Genomic DNA, 19,746 nt, shown 5'->3' on the forward strand with positions numbered 1-19,746 from the left:
CTTTGATTTTGCTGGTCTATGTTTATTTTGGTGTATAGTTTTTTTTTTTTTTTTTAAGTATATTTTTTGGGCTTTTGTGCCTTTAATTTTGACAGGAAAGTAGAGAGAGACAGGAAGCGAATGGGTGAGAGAGTCGGGGTGGGATCCGGAAAGGACCACGGGGCGGGAATCGAACCCGGGTCGCCGGCGTGCGGTGCAGGTGCCCCAGCCAGTGGTGTATAGTTTTAAGGAAGAAATTAAGCATTCTTTTAATAGTCTGTAAGGTTACCAACAAATTCAGCCGTGACTCTCTGAGAGGATGCTATTAGATAGGGATATTTAGCAGTTGCAATAATAAATTAAGAACATGGATGTAAATTAACTAAGTCTATAGCTACATTGTAGCCCCTGTAGTAAAGGTACAAAAAATGAAGTGAAACAAGGTCAAATTGCAAAAAATTTAATGAATTATTAATTATGCATTTATAAACTTAATAGACAGCATTGTATCCCGTAATGTGTAGACTATGACGTTCGAAGAAACTCCAGCAGACTCTTCTGAAAATGAACTGAGAAAACAACACAACAACAACATAAGTTAACATTTCCACAACATTCAAAAGACACTCATATACAGTAACTGTAATGCAATAACAAGAGACAGAGCCACTGGTCTGTTCCGTCTGTAGGCTACACTAACCTGACTGCAAGTTCCTAAGCCTCCTCTGGACCGCTGCTAAAGACTCACAGTCTTTCTCAGCAGGGCTGGAGCCCTCCACAGCAGCCGCTCTAGAGACCATGTAAAGCGAATGACCTAGAATAAGCATTCTACCCGATTTGCATGTGCAGTGTTGACTAATATGCAAATAACCCCCAGCCCAGCCCACCCAGGACATCCTGGCCTGATTTCCTGATTTTAAAGCTGCAAAGTACAGATGAGTCGGTGCATGCAGGCTCCCTAGAGAGGTGGGTGGGCTACACTAAATATTGTATTTTCATACACTCAAACAGATGTACTATGGATAGAGAGCTGGTGTGTCTACCATTCTACGGTTTTTGAGCCAGTCCTGTCCATAGTCCTATGACAGTATGATTTGTTTATGAAGGCCTGCAGCGAGTGCCACCAATATACAGGTCTACTCATATGCATGCGCACACACACGCACACACACACACACACACACACACACACACACAAGCCCGGAGGGCTCCATACCTTTGTAAGACCATGCCTGCAGAGTGTGGGCGGGGCAGAGGGCTCATATTGGGCAGAGTGGACTGAGCGCATGCTCCGTCAGTAGCCTCTCTCTCGTCTCCTTTCTGTGTGCTGTCCACCTTCACATACTCAAGACTGCTCACCTGCCACAACAACACACACACACAGAGACAGGGACGTTACTGACTCTGATGGATGACTTCCATTAATTTTAAGTTCAAATGTACCATGAATAGTAACAATGCAAATAATGATTATTTTGAGGACACCTTGACAAGTGGCATTTAGCTGACTGTCTACAGTATATCTAGCAGCAGCCCTGTCTAAGAGACACAGTGTGCAGGTGAGACTGGGGAATGTGTCGCCTGCTGATAAGAGCCGACTCTCCTCACACTGCTGCTGCTTCAGGAGCATCCAGCCTCACAGATTAATTAAGAGGTGTGATGTGTGTGTGTGTGTGTGTGTGTGTGTGTGTGTGTGTGGTGTGTGCACCGTCAGGTGAGGCTCTGGCTGGCCCACAGCAGCACACCCAGGAGGCAGCAGAGAGGAGCAGCAGCTCACACAGAGACCAGAGGATTACCACAGCAGCTCTCATGAATATACTCAGTAGTGAACACACGCACACACTCAGGAGCGAACACACACATACATTCTCTCTCTCTCTCTCTCTCTCTCTCTCACACACACACAAACACACACATACAGTACAAACACACACACACACACACACACACACACACACACACACACACACACACACACTCGTGCTCGTGCTGACAAATCCTGGTTGGTCCAAATGTTTCTCATATATTTTCCTTTTCTATAAGAACATGGGAATAAGAACATTACTGAAAACAGGAAGTTGCTTACGGGCAGTGCACCCTGGGGAGAAGGAGGCACCAGCTCCTCCGTGAGTCTCACCAGCCTCTCAGCCTCTCTCTGCCACTCCTCCGCTCGTCTCAGCACCTCCTGCCACTCCTCTTTCACCTCCCCGGCCTCACGCCGCCCTGATGTCTCCGCCTCCTCCTCCTCCTCCTCCTTGTCCAAGGCCGACTGCAGGTGAGCCTTCACCTCCTGCAGGTCCTGTCGCATGTCCTGGGGCTGGAGCAGAGCACTCTGGGCCGTCAGAGGGGCCTCGTGTGGGGCCCCTGCCTCTGGACGCACTGGGGCCTGGCTGCAGTACTGGATGTTGGCCTCCAGGAGGCGTTGGGTTTTAGCCACGTCATGATGCCGCCTCCTCAGGCAGTCCAGGGCTAGATCACGGCCCTTCATCTGCTGTTTCAGGGCTGTTCTGTACACACACGAGAACCAAGGACTGTCAAATCTATGCTGAGAGTCTCTGGGCGCTTAATTAATTAGATTAATGAAAGAGCTGACTCCAGTAGAGGGCGAGGTTCGCATGACAACAAGGCAAGATGATGACTCATGGAGGCATTGTATTGCTACATTATTACATCTGTGCCACTGTGCTGTCAAATTATATAGAGATGCTTCCTTTTATGTCTGTGAGGATTACGGGGGCGTTGTTCTGAACACTTCACAAACAATTTAGCTTGTTTTTGTTCTAAATAATAGCAGCTATTCAACTATTATTCAGTGAGGAATCAAGTTGCAATTATCTACCATTTCTTCTTTTACCTTAGATTCTTAATAGTGTCTTGGAGCTCCTTCTCAGAATTAGCTAGTCCCTCCAACTTTTTGTTTGCCCTGCAGAGTTCCTCCAGCAGTTGATTTTTCAGACCAATTACTGGCAAAAAGATAAAAGGGTGCATTAGTTGTCTAGCCAATTCTTTACTCTGTGTAATAATGTGGTGAACTTAAAATGGATAATACTTTATCTATGGAAATGGATAACACTTAACACATTATCAAACTGAATCCTCTAACAGATTCAATGATCAACAGAAAGCACACAGTGCATATGTGGCCTAGAGTCGTCTCTCTAAAGGACAGGGCGGCTCACTCTGTCCACGCAGGGTCTGCACCGCCACCACCTTCTCCTCCTCGGCCCTGTCGGCGTCCTGCTGGAGCTTCTCCACCTGCCTCTGGCGCTGCGCCTGTTCTGTGGTCACTGCGTCCTGCAGGGCTCTCTCCCTCTGCGCCGCCTCGTCCAGACTCCTCTGCGTCTCCTGCTGCTGGCTGTCCAGCCTCTCCCTGCTGCTGCCCAGGGCGCGCGTGAGCTCCCGCACCTCCCGCTTGTGCTCGGCCCGCTGCTCCTCCTGGCGCCGCTGCCCCTGGGCCTCGGCGTCGTGCGCCCGGCTCTCCCAGAAGGCGGCGGCCTCCTGCAGCGCCTGGCCCTTCTGCTCGGACACCAGCAGCTGCTGCTGCAGTGCCCGGCACAGCTCCTCGGAGGCGCCCAGGTTCATCCGCAGCAGCTGCGCGCTCTCCTCCGAGGTGCCGAGGTCCAGCCTCAGGGCCTGCACGCGGCCCTCGTAGCCGCCCAGCTCTTGCCTCAGCTCCCGCAGGCCGTCCTCGGAGAGGCCCAGGTCCCGCCGCAGGCCCAGGTTCTCCTGCTGGACGGTGTCCAGGCCGTGGCGGAGCGCCTCGGTCTTCTCCTCGGACGCCTGGAGGAGCTGTTGCAGGCAGCGCACCTGGGTCTCGGTGGAGCGGAGCCCCTCCTGCAGGCAGCCCACCAGGGCCTGGTAGTGCTCTTCGGTGGCGCGCAGCGACTGCTGCAGGCTCAGGGTGGTGACCTGGTGGCGCTGCTGGCCGTCCCTCAGCTCCATCCGCAGGGCCTCCAGGTCTGAGAGTAGGCACGCGCGGTCAGACGAGATCAGGTAGCTCTGCAGGTCATCCTGCACACAATCATCACAACATAACTCACAACAATGCAACAATGCCCTGCATCTACATTGGCATACCTCATATTATCTGCAGGTTATCCTGCACACAATCACAACATAATTCACAAGAATGCACAAATGATCTGTCTACATTGGCATACCACATAATATTTATCAGATGCTAAAAGCATTATGGACCCATCTATCCTTTCATGGTACATAAAACACTGCATCTGTCAAGGACAGCCTCACCATGTTTTTTTCCAGTCCAATCTTGGAGAGTGTATCCTTGAGGGAGGGCACAAAGAGTTTGGCCTGCCTGTCCAGAAAGTCTTTGTCCTCTAGAGAGGGTGTCCCTGTGAGCTCCAGAGCTTGCTGAAGCTGCTCAGACAAGCGCTGAACCCTGGACATTCCACTGGCAAATTTGTCTAACAGAGGCTGTCATATAAAAAACATTACAGATGTATTTCCTCAAGGGTCTATATTGAGTGTAGTTTATATGCGTTTAAGTTCAATCCTCCTATAGTTGATGTGATATCCTCCTACCTTCAGTTTAGAACACAGAAAGTCCTGGAGCTCCCCTTTGTGCAAAACACCACATTCATCTATTTCTTTGTGTAGTTCTTCCATCAAAATACTGTAGGTTTCTGGGAGACAACAAAACTACTGGATGAGGCAAACACTAGGCTACGTCACAAAACCTTCATCAGCTGAGACTGGGCATCCAGCACACACATATTATGCATCTACTTATGATGACGTTAGAGAACATGCAACCAATAAATAGAAGTTGACAGTGAGCGAATGCGTGAAATTTGAAGCGCAAACGTGATCTTTCAGTGGGAAAATGTTAATAGACTAAAACCATGCTCAACACAAAGGTAGATTCCGGTCTCACAATCAAGCGCCCTTACCGCTGACGCTTTCTGCCGAGTCGCTGTCGCTGACAGACTCGGGTTCTGGACTGCTTCTGCCACTGACATGATTGTTTTGGGCTACCTCAACCTAAGACACCAAAATCTCACATTTATTTATTTGTAAGTGTAATGTTTTTGCTTGATATCAGATGTCAAACTATCTGTCGCAAAGATTCAGTGAAGAAACAAGAAACTGACAACAACCTTAACAGGCGTCTCCGTGCTAGGAGCGGTAAAATCCCCTGTTTCCATCTCATCGAGTTGTCTCTCATGCCCAGCGACTGAAGGAGAGCGCCACTTTTTATCAGTGGTCTTTTCTCAGATGCGTCTGACCCGGTCTGACCCACGGACACAATAGTTGCTAAGGTAACGATACATTCCTCAAAAGAACCTGACGTAATAATTGAAAAACTGAAAGATTCTTTTCTTGACGTAACCTTCAGAATGTCGTAGCTACAGTTACTAGAATGTTTAGGAAACATGCCAGAGACTACACAAATGAAACTAATGTGATATCACAGATATGTTTTTATTTATTTTCCTTTACACAATAGCCAGCTGATCCCCGTACACACATAGATTTGGCCACCATTTCTTAGATGGACAGGGGAGGTCAAATGACATTTTCCAGTGACTGATACTGTAATAAAATACATGCAGTTCATCCGTGACAACATTCACCCATATGTCCAATCAGATTCCCCCGCTCCTGACACACACACACACACACACACACACACACACACACACACACACACACACACACACACACACACACACACACACACACACACACACACACACACACACACACACACTCTTTCACCCCCAGAGAGCTGACTTTTTTTATACATATACACTATTGTCCAGTAGCACTGATTACATTAACAGTACGTGACAAACTACATGTAGAAAATGACTTAATGGATGTCGACTTTTTTGTTTGCAGCCAAAGAACAAAGACAGAAAAAATGTTTATACAATACAGTAATGAAAACGTCATACACAATATTTATACACATAACCAAGTCAACTGTCAGTGACTAATGTGAGCATGAGAAAGTCAACAACCACAATGGTAACTACACATTGAACTTTTTTCCCCCTCTCCATAAGGCAACGGAAAAAATACAGAATTGACAAACTGACAACACTTAACCGCTACACATGGTCTGAAGCCATTGACAGTAACAGATTTCAATTAGTCAGTCATGGACAGTCTGTTAAACATTATGCATTCTGTCCCTTCCCATGGATATAGAAAAGATCATAAACAATCTATACAAAGCTCGCTGAGATAGATGAATATAAATCATTATAAATGTCACACAGGAAGTAAATAAAGTGCTACAGGATTTGCACTGACCTTCAGAAAATAACTCCACTGAGGATCCATAAAGAAGGAAAGAGAGTGAATGCAATCACTCACTCAAGATGTCCTACATGATTGGGATGTGACAAATGTCTTTAATAGTTTTTAAACCTCTCTCTCACACACACATACATGGACACACACACACACACACACACACACACACACTTAATTAACAGAATTAAGACACTCTTACATAACTTGTGTGGCTCTGTCTGTTATGTTCAACTGACTGGACTGTACAACCTTGACTGTTTACCTCAATCAGTGTTGACTTTACAAACAAAAAAGTATTTTTGAGAAACACAATAAATAGAAAAAAGAAAAAAGAAATACAAAAATGCCATCACCTGAAACACTTGTAATCAAGTCAAAAAGATTTGGACAACTTAGTTCAACAAGTGTGTTGATTATGGGGCAATGTACCAGTGTTAAAATAAAATGAACAGTAAAAATAGTACAGCTTGTCAAAAATAGTACAGTAAGAATGGTAATCTTCCTTGCCTAATGATGCTTAAATAATGGTTCAGATAGTGATAGTTAAAAATGAGACAGCATCACCTGTTCGGCCTGGGTACTGGGCTGTTCCCTTTTCTGCTCATGAAACACTATGGCTATGAATGGATACCGCATACAGAAGTTAACATCCCAAAAATCAGGCAACCAACAGCAGTCCTGATAGCTTGTTTCTTAAAAGGGAAAAATAACCTGTCATGGCATATAGACCTGTTTCACGGTTTAAACACTACCAGCTTGCCATGATGATTTAGTTTTTTCCATGAAACAAACAAACAAACAAAAAAACAACAACACTGATGTTGTCTGATGTGTCACAGGTGCCTTTAAAATCACACTCCCACACAAAGACAAACCAAATGAATAAGTAGCACTAATAAAACAGCATGTTCACAGACTGCATGCCAGCTCACGTCCAGTCAACACGGCCTCAGTCTCGGTCCGAGGAACGGCTAATGACGGTTGCGTTGCGGTGCGTATAGCGCCACATCCTCTTCACTGACAATGTCAAGGGGTAGGGGATCAAACATGCACATCACACAGATTCTTGGCTACAAGAGTTTCTACGGAGTACCTCAAGGACTGGAGGGGAGGCGCTGTAAAGGGGGGCGGGGCGTTCAGGCAATCACCTGACAGGGGGAAGGGGCCCAGTGTCTCTGGTCGTTTCTCCTGTAATTAGACGTTTACTTTGTTTTTGTTCTGTTGTTCTTGTTGATATGTGTGTCCCCAGCCATCAGAGTCTTTACAGCACGTCGCCGCCCTGCTGGAGAGCAGGGAGCTGTCTGACCATTTCTGCCTGCAGAGTCTACAAGCCACAAACCCAGCTCTTCTGTTTCCCATCTCACCATCCAGGACTGCATAGAGATTTACTGTGGAGAGAGAGAGAGAGAGAAGCACAGCTAATGTGAGCCACTAAATACATTTAAGAGGAGACATCAGATAAGAGATGAGATCAAGAGAGCAAACGTTCGCAAGACCAAGCAGAAGCGCACTTCAAACCCAAAGAAACCCTCTGTTCTCATGCTGATTCTTGCCGTTAAGTCTCCAATCCGCACAGACCTCTTCAGAATCAGAACACACATGGCAGCGTCCCATGTGGTCCCCAAAAAAACGGTGGCGTTGCCGTGCAAAAGCTGTGCAATGATGGAATGACTGAATTGCGGAGCCTGTGCTTCCCACTCCTCTCGGTCCCCCCTCGCCGTGACAACCCATCACCTGCTGAGAGCACTCTGGGAGAGATAATGAGGTGGTGTTGGCCCACACGGTACGCCAGGCTTCCACACAGATGAGTTGCACTGACTGCAATTACATGCACACCAATAGCCTGGCAATCATCCGACCAAGAGAACTTATCCAAGCAAGAGGACTGGTCTGGCTATTCCTCAAATAAACGGTCCTGTAAACACTCAGATTGCTCTGACATTACACTGGGCGAAGAGTGTGATGTTTTCCACAGCGGACTGTGACTAGGGTTGAATCACAGTGGCTACTTGTACAGTATGTAGATGGGCCGGTAACTGGAGTATTTTCTTACCCATTTCATGTAAAAGCCAGGCAATAAGAGTGGCCATAAGAGTTTGTGATTGTCCAATTACCTCTCGTAAGCACACACACACACACACACACACACACACACACACACCTTTTTTGAGGTATCATGTTTTTTCAGAGGAAATTTTGTTCAGCCAATAGCATGGAGGGTATGTGGAAACTGGTGTTGTGACTGCATATGTAAACACACACAAACAGGAACAGCATCGGGAAATAAAAACAGGGGAACTAAAAAGCAACTGAAAAATGGAGAAATGGGTTTGTGGGAAACGCTGTCCCATTATAGGAAGAGTGAATACTGTAAACACTAACAAATAAAAGACAAAACAAGACATAAAAACAGGGAAACGAAAAAGAGAAATGGCTGGATCTGCGGCTAGATGCTCTCCTAGAAGGGTGCCTCTAGTGTGTGTTTTAAGGGGGTCTCATATATCGGAGGTGTGTGTGTGTGGGTGGGCATTCTAGGCAGTACTCAGGCACTTACTGTCTCAATCTCGCCGTCTGAGACAGGCTGAGACTCTGAGCCGTAGTGCAGAGGGGAGTACTGCCAGTTCCTCTCCTCTGGAGGCTGCTGCTGAGCCACCAGGGGGCGCCACAGAGACAGACACACAGGCACAGGCGCACAGACAGACGCACAGGCATAGGGCACGTCGCAGCCGAGAGAGGAGAGAAAGGGAGAGGGGGAGAAGCAGAGAGAGAGAGAGAGAGAGAGAGAGAGAGAGAAAAGAGAAAGAGGTAACAAAAATAGGTTAAAGAGGAAACAAATGAAACGATAGTTTTGCGGATCTAAGGTCACCCAAATTCATTAAGCTCTTGATATTACTTGAAAAGATCTTAGTATAAGATGATGCTGCAAAGACAAATGGAGTTCCTTGTAATATCAATATAGGCAGGGGCGATGGCCAAGGTCAACTGCTAATGTTACACGAGACACATCACTGATCTACGATCTATAAGCCTTATTATAGTTCAGCATAAGACACTCATACATGGCCAGACCTTCCAACCAACCAGATAAGAGACAAACCCATAAGAAATTCATATGCTATCAATAAATACTCATCAAGAACCAAAACTCTGGCCATGTTGATCTGAGTACATTAGCATCATGTATGATTATTTGGTGACTTCTGACATGCTACTGTCAGTTAAAGCATCAAGCCAGCTGCTGCTGCCTTTTTTAGAGGACTGCGTTTAACACTCAAACAGGATACGGTGACCCTAATCACATCAAAAACAAAGTGACCTACAAAGGGTTTCTAATGTCTCTAACGGTGATGACACGGGAGCTAGAGGAGAGACAGGCCTAGCGGGACTCGGACTCAGTGCCTGCTGTACTTACAAAACTGCTAGAGCTGGAGTTGAGTTTGCGCCGACGCAAAACAGGAGAGTACACCCAATACCTCCCATCCGCAAACTGACAGAACACACACACACACACACACACACATGCAAGGAAGCATGCACGCACACACAAACACACACATACAGCAAGCAGAGAAAACAGAGAGGAGGGACACAAAGATGAATGAAAGGGATGGGTACAGTACATACAGTATGTAACAAAGTGTTAAGGAGATGGAATGCAGATTATAAAATAACATATGAGTGAAAACATAAAATAGGACACAGACATAAATCAAAGACAATACAGCAGTGGCTGAAAAAGCCACTCTTGTGGATGGGTGAATAAAAAACATCACATGTAAAGTTCAGCTTGAAACTAGGCATAAATACATACTGTACATGTATTTGTGGATTAGTCTGGTAGGACAGAGGGGAGATAGGGTGGGATTATCGTGTAAATGGACCAAACGTGTATCTCGGGCTGGGCTGCCAACAGTGCATCTACGCATCTCGGACACTCAATCTGGACGCTCCACTCTCACTGTCTTCTCACCATTCTTAGTGACCCTGCTGATATATCAGCCATGTCTTTCAGCAATGTGTGTATGTGTGTGTGTGTGTGTCTGACCTTCAGAGCACAAGAAGTGCTCAGAGCACAAGATTTTCTTTTTTGCTAATCAGCCGAAGAGCAAAGACAGTTTAGTCTAACCAAAACACTGCATATGATGCCTACTGTAGCTTTTGATGCATGACAATCCCATGCAAGTTTATGGAGAAGCTTAGTGAGACTCATCTCTATGGCTAAATATTCCTCAGTGGGCATGCAAAAGAGAGAACAATTTAGAGATAGATAGACAGAGAGAGGGAGAGAGGGAGAGAGAGAGAGAGAGAGAAAGAGAGAGAGAGAGAGCGAGAGAAGACAGGGAGAGTGATGAGTCACTCTTCTGCAGATGTGAAGCTAGGGAAAGCATGCCAGAGTACCACTCTAATGCAAAATGCACAGCACACACACACACACACATAAAGTACCAACCCCCACCCACCCTCTCTCACACACACACACACACACAGACCTGTTTCAGCACCCTCAAAGTTCCACCAAGTCATCTTGATAGTATCTCTGCAGAATGCCCATGTTCATTATTAATCTGGATCATTCAATGCACTCTACATCCACTTTATATTCTGATCAAATACAGTTTATACACTTACTATTTACTGTAACAGAAAGTCAGTTAATGGCCATTCACACCAAGGATGATAACTATAATGACAACAGAACAAAAGCATCGTTCTGGTTAATATGAAAAACGATTTCCACCGAATAACAATGTCCATGCATAAACGATAATAACATGAAGAACGGTATTGTTAGGGATCACGTTCAGAGCGATTTTTTCAGAACGATGAACAAGCTGACAGCTAATCAATATCTACCAAATTTTAGCCATCAGATTCATCAACATGAGAGGCTTTCCTTATCGTTGGTCAGTGTGTCATCATTCCTGGTGTGAGCTGCCCCTACAGACTGAACGAACGGTTATAGGTATTTGTGAATTCATAAAGAGGCAACGCAATTAGGAATAGTCAATAAACGTGTGCGTCTGTGTGTGCATGTGTGAGTGTGTGTGTGTGTGCATGTGTATGTATGGGTTGGGGAGGGGGGGTCTACTACTAACTAAAATTACTGAATGCACACAGCAGAGGTAGGGCCTGCGTACTGTACATCACCATGGGTGTTAAGGTTCATGTCAGGGTTAAATGAACACTTACAAAGTAGATATCTGTGATGCCTTCTTCCTCCAGCGAGTTGCGGCTGGCCGACTCTGACAGGTGGCTCACTGCGTCCGACTCAGCCACGGGCCGGGGGGTGGGAGCCACCGCGTGCACTGGGACTGCGGCCACCGGATGGACCAGTGTGGCCATCTCCTCCTCCTGCACTGGGATTGGTGGCGGTGACTGAACCATTGTGGCCATCATCTCCTCGTGCACTGGGGCTGCCGGCGGTGACTGGACCAGAGTGACCGCCTCCTCCTGCACGGGGGCTGCAGCTGAAGCCTGTGCGGTCGTCTTCTCGCGGGCGATCCATGGTGCCTCGTGGACAACAGAGGATGCAGTGCATTCGGCAGGCTGTGGGGGCTCATCCTCCAAAATGGCTGTTTCTCGAACCTCAGACTCGACCAGCTCACTGTGTGTAGGGGTGATGGGAGAGGAGGATAAGGGAAACAGAGGAAAGAATGAGGGTGAAATCAACAGTCAACATAAACCTCTACTCAACTCAAGAGTGTCGGGGACAGTCTGATCTTGACCGTGTGAAAGGGTCCTTTGTAGCGTTAAGCTCACTGTGTGCAGCTATGCCAGGTAGCTGGACCGTCCTCCCCAGCGGGAGAGGTGACTTTGGAGAAATGCTGCAGCCAGATGGCTAATTCCTCGTGCGGTCGGCCCACCGCTTCTAAACCCCACAGAGCCATATGTCTGAGGCTCTGAGACGGCCTGCAGTCCTCCCACGGCTCTCGACTGCTTTTGACTTTCACTGACAGATTCTGTGCAGCCTCCAGCCCTCTACACACAAGACAGGCAGATTTCCTGCAGGCTTTCCCAGAGCCTGACTAACAAGGTTAAGAAGCAAATGGCTGGTCATCTTTCATGCACCAAGAGAGAACATGAGCTCAGCTCAAGACAACAGCAACAACTGCTTTTCTATGTTTTTGATCTTTACACAATACATTCACATTCGAAAGGGCCAGAGTCTGTGGTATATACAGATTCACTTGCATGAGTACATGTGCTTGATTGAATTTGATCAAGCTCACAAGTCCCACATAACATAACATTTCTATTGTTGTACTGCCCTACTACAGCGATTAGTGCCTAATTAGATAATTAGAGTCTTATTGACTCGAAAGCAAAAAATCTCAGCACTATTTCTGAGAGCGCAAACAGCAGTGGGTGGGCTAGGGGTGGGGTGTCTCTGACAGGGCTTACGCTGATCAAACCCAGTAATCAGGATTAGTGGCTCTGCCTGCCGCACCGCTCCCAACCGAGTGGGGAAGGCGGCTGGAGGCTACTGGCGCTCCCTGCGGGGGCCATTTTGGAGATGAGGCTCTAACAGCAGCACCCCTGCGTGCGTGCGTGGAGAGCCCCGGCTGGCGCCTCTCACAGGGATGGGCCTCGCAGTGCAGTCCCACTTTCGGCGCGCTCGTTCTGGGACACGGTGTCCTCACAGAGAGAGCACAGCTTTCACTGCGGCGCTCGAGTGCTCCAGATCCAACCGCACTAGCCGGCCACTGAAACACTAGTGTGCAAATAACCCAGAAATGAAAGCAGGCCAGTGAGAGTTTGGACCTGCTCAGGGGCTCTGTGAAATGGAGCAGCGTTATTAAAATGAAGGGTGACTCATCAGGACTGTGTGAAAGGCTCTTCAGGTGGTGCAAATGTGTGTGTTTTTTACTATTTTAGCTCAGTTTGCTTCAGTTCAGGTCTTGTACCTTAGTGGTGTGAAATAACAAACAAGCCACAGCAGTATGTGTAAAAGTCAGCAAGTTCCACTTTAGTGAACACCCTGATGAGAGATGTGTGTGTGTGTGTGTGTGTGTGTGTACCTGCTCTCTGAGGAGGGTTGTGTGAGCGTGTGTGTGTGTGTGTGATGTGTGTGTGTGTGTGTACCTGCTCTCTGAGGAGGGTTGTGTGTGTGTGTGTGTGTGTGTGTGTGTGTGTGTGTGTGTGTGTGTGTGTACCTGCTCTCTGAGGAGGGTTGTGTGTGTGTGTGTGTGTGTGTGTGTACCTGCTCTCTGAGCAGGGTTGTGTGAGCGTGTGTGTGTGTGTGTGTGATGTGTGTGTGTGTGTGTGTACCTGCTCTCTGAGGAGGGTTGTGTGTGTGTGTGTGTGTGTGTGTGTGTGTGTACCTGCTCTCTGAGGAGGGTTGTGTGTGTGTGTGTGTGTGTGTGTGTACCTGCTCTCTGAGCAGGGTTGTGTGAGCGTGTGTGTGCACCTGCTCTCTGAGGAGGGTTGTGTGAGCGTGTGTGTGTGTGTGTGTGTGTGATGTGTGTGTGTGTACCTGCTCTCTGAGGAGGGTTGCGTGGGCTCAACAGCGGCCTCCACTACACTTTCCACCACTTCACTTTTCTCCACTTTCACCGTCTCTTCTTTCTTCTCTCTCTCTTCTTCTTTCACTCCTTCTTCTGTCTTTTCTTCTGCACATTTCTCTTTCTCCTGCACCTCCTCCATGTCCGGCTTCACCTCCACATGCACAGTGATGGTCTGATTATCTTCTTCGTGAACGTCCACCACCTCTTTCGATCTGAGGATGCGCACAAACAAACACACACACACACACACACACACACACACACACACACACACACACACACACACACACACACACACACACACACACCATTTATGTTACACGTTCTATGAATTCTCATTTATGACCATTATGACCATTAGATCCATGCCCATTGGATCACAGTCTAATGTATTTGATTGACACTACTCTAAAGTCTGTATTTGGATAGACAGAAACAGTAAGCAAATTGTGCTTGCTATGACCATACTAGTTTACTATGTTTCCTTGACAGAGTGCTTATATTTATGCTGATCCTTTGCTCGTCTGGTAAGCCCTTGGGGAAATTACAGAGTATGCAAACTCTGCCAGCCGGCTCAGGCCTGTCTGTACACACCCTGTATACCCATAATCTACACTGCACGCCACGCGCACACACACACACACACACACACACACACACACACACACACACACACACACACACACACACACACACACCATTTATGTTACACGTTCTATGAATTCTCATTTATGACCATTAGATCCATGCCCATTGGATCACAGTCTAATGTATTTGATTGACACTACTCTAAAGTACTTTACGGCTGCTTATTGGCTGTGCCGTAAAGACATGTATCAGTCCGCCACATGGCTGTGCTACACCTCCAGACATGCGGAGAGAAGCGCTCTCACACAGAGGGCTCTGGGGCTGCACGCTGCTGCTCACCTGGCCTCTGAGTCTCTCAGTGACTGGGCCTGCCTCCTGTGAGATAGAACACAAGAGGCGTGCAGGTGAGTGAGGGGAGCCCTGAAAGGGGCCGTGGACAAGGGGAGGGGGGTGGAGCAGTGTAGGGAGCAGGGCAGAGTGGTGTAGGGAGCAGGGAGCAGGGCAGAGTGGTGTAGGGAGCAGGGCAGAGTGGTGTAGGGAGCAGGGAGCAGGGCAGAGTGGTGTAGGGAGCAGGGAGCAGGGCAGAGCGCTGAGCAGGAGCAGGGGGTAGGGACTGGGAGCAGGGTGTAGTGGTGGGCAGGAGCAGGGGGTAGGGAGCAGGGTGTAGTGATGAGCTGAAGCAGGGGGTAGGGGGTAGGGAGTAGGCAGAGCTCTGGCAGTCTGCATGCAGGGGCTCTCACACAGCTCAGCCACTCACGCATGCTCAGTGCACTGGGCTCCAGTGGGGCTCTGGTGACTCAGCACTACTGGGGGAACGCAGGGCTTTGGTACAGGCCCTACAGGCTTCCTACACAACAGCTGGGAGGGGTGTGAGGGTGGGGTTGCACTGGTGGTAGCTGCTGTGCAGGAGCGTAAAGGGGTGTGAGGGTGGAGGCTGCTGTGCGGTAGCATAAAGGGGTGTGAGGGTGGAGGCTGCTGTGCGGTAGCATAAAGGATTATGAGGGTGGAGGCTGCTGTGCGGGAGCGTAAAGGATTGTGAGGGTGGAGGCTGCTGTGCAGGAGCATAAAGGGGTAAAGGGGTGTGAGGGTGGAGGCTGCTGTGCAGGAGCATAAAGGGGTAAAGGGTTGTGAGGGTGGAGGCGTAAAGGGGTGTGAGGGTGGAGGCTGCTGTGCGGGAGCATAAAGGGGTGTGAGGGTGGAGGCTGCTGTGCGGTAGCATAAAGGGTAGTAAGGGTGGAGGCTGCTGTGCGGGAGCGTAAAGGGTAGTAAGGGTGGAGGCTGTGGAGGCTGCGGAGGTGGCTGCTGTGCGTGCGGTAGTGGTACCTGTAACGCGGGTGCTCTGTGGTGTCAGAGGGCGATCGCTCGGGGATGGAGATGGAGTTGTTGGAGGAGAGGGTGGTGGCGATGGAGGCTGTGGTGGCCTCTTCAAACATAGGAGGGGTGCAAGGGTGGAAGTCTTTCCCTGCGAGGAAAACACCAGCAAAAAAGACAATCACATTTCAATCACCTTTTCCCTGTGATGCAGGACTTTTAAAGTGGAGCTGGTCAATATCAGAGTTTTCGTAAACACATTGCGGACAGCCAAAAAGAAGATAAGGACCGGTCATGAACAATTTGTTCCAGCCTGCAAAAACGTTCCGGATGATACAATAATAACGTTTCGATCTCAGTTTTGTAATGTTCATCACAGAGTCCTGCTGTCGTTGCTAGGATGGTTGCTTTAAGCTTGGGGCTCACAGATGACAGAAGTGTCATTTGCCTCAGGAGCTCATCAGCTATCATCACCACAAACAGCATAACTTAACATAACGACATGTCGTCCTTTTTTTACTACCCGTACTCAAATTTTGTAATTGTTTACCAGTGAGACAATTGTATTACTGTATCTCTTGACTACTCACCTTCATCTTCCAGGGCGGGGAAACTACGAGCCCCTCTCAGGTCATAGATGTTCTCGTCTCGCTCGGAGGGGAGCTGGCTGGCTGACCAGGCTGCCCCAGGGCCCGTGTACTTGGGCACCCCCAGTGACCCACGGTGGCCCCTTTTGGAGGGTGAGGACTTCAGAGCTGGAGGGTCAGGGGCAGAGTGTGTTAGAGAGCTGAACGATACAAGTCTCCTGTCGTGTTTGTAGATTATGTAGACTGATGTGACGGCAGGTGATACTCACAAGAGCTCTTTTTGAACACGTTACTGTTCATGAACTTCAAAAACCGCTCGGCATAGAAGCCAGGCCTGTGAACCGACACGGTGTCCTAAAACAGATAAACGAGAGGAGCACATGTGAAGAGAGGGAGAGAGACAGTGAGACAGAGACAGAGAGAGAGCAAGTGTTGACAAAAAGGAGAGGGCAAGAGAAGTCAAAAGGCTGAACAAAGCAACACTCAGGCCACTGTCCAGGGTCAGTCCCGGGGGAGCATGGACTCTGTGGCGTGTGCAGGTGCAGGTGCAGTTGCAGGTGCGGCGGCTGGCAGCTGCTAGGCTCCCTCGTGAGCGCAGACTTAAGGTCAAGAGAGTGGGATTAGCCAACAGGGTGCACTGCAGCGCAGTAGAGCGGTAGAGCAATACGCTGGGCCAGACAGATGGTGGCCTGCAGCTGTAAATTATTTACTCCCCTTGTTCTCTCTCTCTCTCAGGCACTCCCTGAGGACGACACCCAGTATTCACCTCAGACACGCCCAGCATCCACTTACCTGCGCCTCAGTGTCCTCTAACAGTCAACAAGGCACCGGTGAGCAATCATTAGCTCAGGCCAGATACAGCGGCTTACTCCTGTCGAAGCCAGAGATGTCCATATGGGATTCTCTGACTCCATTACATTAACATTACAGTAATTTACTGTGTATTAGCCGCATTGTTTATAAGCCGCAGGACAGTGTTTTATGCAAGTTAAAAGAAACTAGACCATATTAATAGCATATTAACTGCCCTTGTGTATTAACTTCATAGCTGAAGACATTTTGCAAAATCAATGTATCAGCCGCGTCTAATACTGTAGTTGGGAAATACGGTACGGCCAGTATGGTGTTGCAAACGGCACAAAAGAAGAACTTAGCTCATAAGAGATAGAACCCCTCATTTCATCACACTGACACTATAACATGCTCTGACATGCTGGAGGTTTTAGCCTGCTGTGCTGTTCCAGTTTTGCTGTGCTATTTGTGCCAGATTTCCCTCCTTGGTGTTTTCCATACTTCAGGAATGCCTGTGCATTAGTAATCAGACTGCTGCCACTCCTTATGTAAGGTGATGCATTAGCGCAGGCCGATAGGTTGCGTTCAGAAGAGCTGGAGGCAGGAGGACGGTGTCGACTCACTCACCCCGTCATGAACCAGCGCTTTCCATGTGTGCTCCAGCTTCTTAACGAGCCTGCGAGACAGACAAGCGCAGAGTCAGTCATCTCACATCTCACCCTCCAGCACAAAGCAAGCCTATCTATAGCCACTCTACAGGAGACGGACTGGACCATCATGTACTGGATCATTCTTGCAGATTTTAGGGGTCAAGGAAATTAAATATAAGGGTTCAGCAAAGCTCCTCAGGACAGTTTAATTGCCATATTTTTCTATCTAAAACATAAAGTGGTACACTGCTTTAAATTGACAGCTTCTTTGATGGCAGCAGACCACCAATACACTCTACTTCTACTACTGTATCTACCAATACACTCTACTTCTACACTCTACTTCTACTATCAAGGCTGGTGGACATCAGCTCTGTAAAGACATAAGTGTTCCTTTATGGACAAGTGGAGGAGAAGTGGAGTGCTCCATCTGTGCTTGTAGAGTACTGTACCTATATGACTGGAGGATATCAATGATGCCAATGAAGAGGAGGATTCTCTCTCCTTTCCCATTCACTGCAGGGATTCCACCCATCCTACAGACAGGCAAAGACACAGAGAGAGTCAGTATGGATTGTATACAGTATGTCTGTTATTTGTACCGACAAAGAGAGAGAGAGAGTCAATATGGATTGTATATGTCTATTATTTGTACAGATAATCTACAAGGACCATACCAATGGTGTGACTTTATCATGAATTCATCATTAAATCACTGAATGATTTAATGTTCGCTTTGGACAAAGGCATCTGCTAAATAACCATTACCATAACCATAACCAAATCAAATGGATTAATCATCATGTTCTTAAAACAGCAAAAGTATAGCCATAGGATGAGTCATGTGATGTTGTCCTGTTGCATCGGTCAGCGTCCTGATAGAGCGGTCCTAGCGTCCCCCCCCCCCCCGCAGGAGCCCTCCCTGCCGGACTCACGTGTCCTCTGTGTCGATGGCTGCTCCGCAGGACGCGCCCCCCTGGATGGACTCCATGGCGGTGGAGTAGAGCGCGCGCTGGGGGGCCGGCCTCTTCTCGTCGCCGCTGCCCTGCGAGCCCTCCATCTGCTGCTCCCGCTCCGCCTGGTCCAGGTTGTGCACGCCCAGCAGCAAGCTGTAGTCCATGATCTTGAAGCTCTCCAGCACCTGGCGCACAGCGGACCGGACAGCAAGCACACTGGACATCAGAGCACTGCCACAGGGACTGGGTCAAGAATACGTTCCCAATGCTGTCTCCATGATCTCATTTCAAATTGCAAAGAGAATGTAGAGAGGTAACTTCATTGATTAGTATGGAAGCATGGCAATGGAGTTTTCAAGGATACAAGGATTTGTATTTGTCACATGCATATGATTACCAATGTAAAGAACGCAGTGAAATTGTCAGGTCCTAGTTGAGGAACAAAATGTTGTCCAGTTAATGAACAAATTAAAATATCTAATGTTAAAAAAAATCATATAGATCCTGTATTCTTGTCTGTACCGAAAGCTCGCATGAGGTCCATGTAGCACTCACATTCTGACTTCCTATTAATGAGCTTCTAATAACAGCCCTGCCAATTAAGGTGGATGCAAGCCTCAGGAGACTCAGTGGTCTCTAAATCACCACACTTCATTATTAATGTTAAGAACTCTAACTTAAACATGGCTGTTAACCAGTTATGGCTTAATGAAGACAGTACAGTACAGTACTGTACAGTTAAGGGGAGAGGCTTAGCATTAGCAACATAACGTCAACATAGAGGGACGAGTATATTTCAAAATATAACCACACACATGGTCTGTGAACTGTTGTCTGTGAAAGTGCAATACATGAAGGAGTAGTAGAGCATTGACTCCTCTATTACTGGAGTCCTTCATACCAAACAAGGCACCAAGACAATATCGTCCATCCGTTCATTAAGTAGGACAGTCCATTACACCCCTTGAGACCATGAGAGGAACTACAGTAGTGAACTGGTGTTGAGCGTACAGAAATAAAGAAGTACAGCAAGCAAATCTTTTGATGATGAAAGTACGTTGAGCCCAGAAGGGTTCCCAACACCAGGGGAGAT

At 47.9% G+C, this 19,746-nt stretch overlaps 2 protein-coding genes across 4 annotated transcripts in view; both read right to left on the minus strand.

Moving 5' to 3' along the window:
* Nucleotides 1-423: 423 nt before the first annotated feature.
* LOC134098954 (cingulin-like) lies at nucleotides 424-5,194 on the minus strand. The gene is made up of 9 exons (XM_062551679.1): nucleotides 5,100-5,194; nucleotides 4,893-4,983; nucleotides 4,525-4,625; nucleotides 4,231-4,416; nucleotides 3,159-3,990; nucleotides 2,834-2,942; nucleotides 2,066-2,486; nucleotides 1,196-1,338; nucleotides 424-548 (listed from the first exon to the last, which is right to left on the minus strand). The coding sequence occupies exons 1-9, from the start codon at nucleotides 5,145-5,147 to the stop codon at nucleotides 455-457; spliced, it is 2,025 nt and encodes a 674-aa protein (XP_062407663.1). The 5' UTR covers nucleotides 5,148-5,194; the 3' UTR covers nucleotides 424-454.
* A 211-nt stretch (nucleotides 5,195-5,405) lies between these two features.
* The window catches only part of LOC134068584 (phosphatidylinositol 4-phosphate 5-kinase type-1 gamma-like), a 33,347-nt gene continuing 19,006 nt past the window's right edge, over nucleotides 5,406-19,746 (minus strand). Inside the window, exons 8-18 of one of the 3 annotated variants that reach the window (XM_062524270.1) lie at nucleotides 18,633-18,838; nucleotides 18,150-18,233; nucleotides 17,675-17,723; nucleotides 16,525-16,609; nucleotides 16,259-16,423; nucleotides 15,681-15,819; nucleotides 14,697-14,732; nucleotides 13,739-13,981; nucleotides 11,455-11,869; nucleotides 8,819-8,905; nucleotides 5,406-7,652 (exon numbers count right to left, since the gene is read on the minus strand). In XM_062524270.1, the coding sequence (XP_062380254.1) occupies nucleotides 7,650-7,652; nucleotides 8,819-8,905; nucleotides 11,455-11,869; nucleotides 13,739-13,981; nucleotides 14,697-14,732; nucleotides 15,681-15,819; nucleotides 16,259-16,423; nucleotides 16,525-16,609; nucleotides 17,675-17,723; nucleotides 18,150-18,233; nucleotides 18,633-18,838 (1,512 nt within the window). In that variant the 3' untranslated portion in view covers nucleotides 5,406-7,649. The remainder of the gene's footprint in view (nucleotides 7,653-8,818; nucleotides 8,906-11,454; nucleotides 11,870-13,738; nucleotides 13,982-14,696; nucleotides 14,733-15,680; nucleotides 15,820-16,258; nucleotides 16,424-16,524; nucleotides 16,610-17,674; nucleotides 17,724-18,149; nucleotides 18,234-18,632; nucleotides 18,839-19,746) is intronic. The other 2 variants (XM_062524277.1, XM_062524286.1) reach the window with 2 other exon arrangements.

The sequence above is a fragment of the Sardina pilchardus genome, chromosome 2 (assembly GCF_963854185.1).
Source record: "Sardina pilchardus chromosome 2, fSarPil1.1, whole genome shotgun sequence".
Taxonomy (NCBI): domain Eukaryota; kingdom Metazoa; phylum Chordata; class Actinopteri; order Clupeiformes; family Clupeidae; genus Sardina; species Sardina pilchardus.